Source organism: Anabas testudineus, chromosome 22, assembly GCF_900324465.2.
Source record: "Anabas testudineus chromosome 22, fAnaTes1.2, whole genome shotgun sequence".
Lineage (NCBI taxonomy): Eukaryota > Metazoa > Chordata > Actinopteri > Anabantiformes > Anabantidae > Anabas > Anabas testudineus.
The window spans coordinates 14,153,151-14,154,506 of NC_046630.1; the positions used below are offsets into that span (position 1 = coordinate 14,153,151).

At 42.7% G+C, this 1,356-nt stretch overlaps 1 protein-coding gene across 1 annotated transcript in view; it reads left to right on the top strand.

The window, feature by feature from the left end:
- LOC113147887 (anthrax toxin receptor 2-like) overlaps positions 1-1,356 on the top strand; it is a 10,568-nt gene continuing 9,212 nt past the window's right edge. The window contains exons 1-2 of the mRNA XM_026339168.1: positions 1-273; positions 586-652. Of these exons, the coding sequence (XP_026194953.1) occupies positions 149-273; positions 586-652 (192 nt within the window). The 5' untranslated portion in view covers positions 1-148. The remainder of the gene's footprint in view (positions 274-585; positions 653-1,356) is intronic.

Consider the following 1,356-nt stretch of genomic DNA (forward strand, 5'->3'; position numbering starts at 1 on the left):
TGAACCCGCACATGCAACCTGCAGCCTGTGGTACTTACACACTCCCCTAACATCAGCATGTGAGCACCTGCTGATGCCGTAAGGACCATTTGAGATGCGTTTTTGTTCTTTTAAAACAAACTCCCTGCTGACATGAAACGCATGGATTATGGATCGGACATGGATATTTAGCAAAGTCCTGCTTTTTGTGTGTGTCTGTGTGCATTCATCGTTGCATGATGGTGACGACGCCTCCTGCGATGGAGCGTTTGATATTTATTTTGTTTTAGACAGGTGGGTTGTGAACTCATTCCTCTCCATGTATGGATCTGTTCAGCTATCCATGTGACATTACTGCCTCACTGTTATAACCTGCTGTCATAATAATAATAATAGTAATGTGTTGTTAAGTTAACACAAACAGCTGATCAACGCTACATCTGAATTTATTCTGTTATTGTGTGTGTGTGAATTATTGTTTATGTTTCCACATCAAAACTTTATTTATAAAGCTTATACAGAAAATAGAAGCAGTAAAACTTCTCCTGGAAGTCTCTGACTTTGGATGTACATGCTGTGTCACTTTTGATCTGTGCATATCTGCAGGTCAGGCAGCGTGTCAGGACACTGGGATGAGATCTATGGGTTTGTGGAGCAGCTCACCAGCAGGTTTGTCAGGTACAGTAAATAAAGTGCACTGCCATCTCCTCCCGTGTCCTTCTCCCCGGCTTTGAGCAGATGCTTTTACCATAGAAAGCCTGTGAAAATAAGGTGCAAGCTTAAATAGCACCTTTCTAGGCACAGAGTGACATTACAAGTGCATATACACAGCCATGAGTCAGTATGTGAATGAATTACTATACAACCAGTAGTAGTGAGTGAGTACCAAAGTAGGGCATGTGTAGTTTGGGCAGGCAGGCGTCATGTAAGGCCAACAACTGCTCTAAAACCCTCTGGGTAATGGTGCAGAGGGTGTGTGTGGGATATCTTTAGGCTTAATAGTGGGTTACTAAATAGGAGAGCAAAATAACCAGCCAGCTGTTGAAGATGGTGCTGACCACAGCAGACAGCCCTGTTTCCCTTAAACAGTATAAAACGTAGACCGAGGCAGAAACACTGACGAGGTCAGTGCTTCAGTTTCCAGCAGCTGTGTGGAAGTCAGCAAGACATTAAGGTTGTTTTCTACCCTCGTAATGAGAAAGTATATGAATATAGCAAGTTATAGTTTTTGACGTTAACAGATACAAAGCCTGGTTTTTATGTTTACGTTTGAACTGATGAGAAGATTTACAGTTTCCTCTGTGTGTGTGTGTGTGTGTGTGGTGTGTGTGTGTGTGTGTGTGTTGTGTGTGTGTGTGTGTGTGTGTGTGTTTCAGT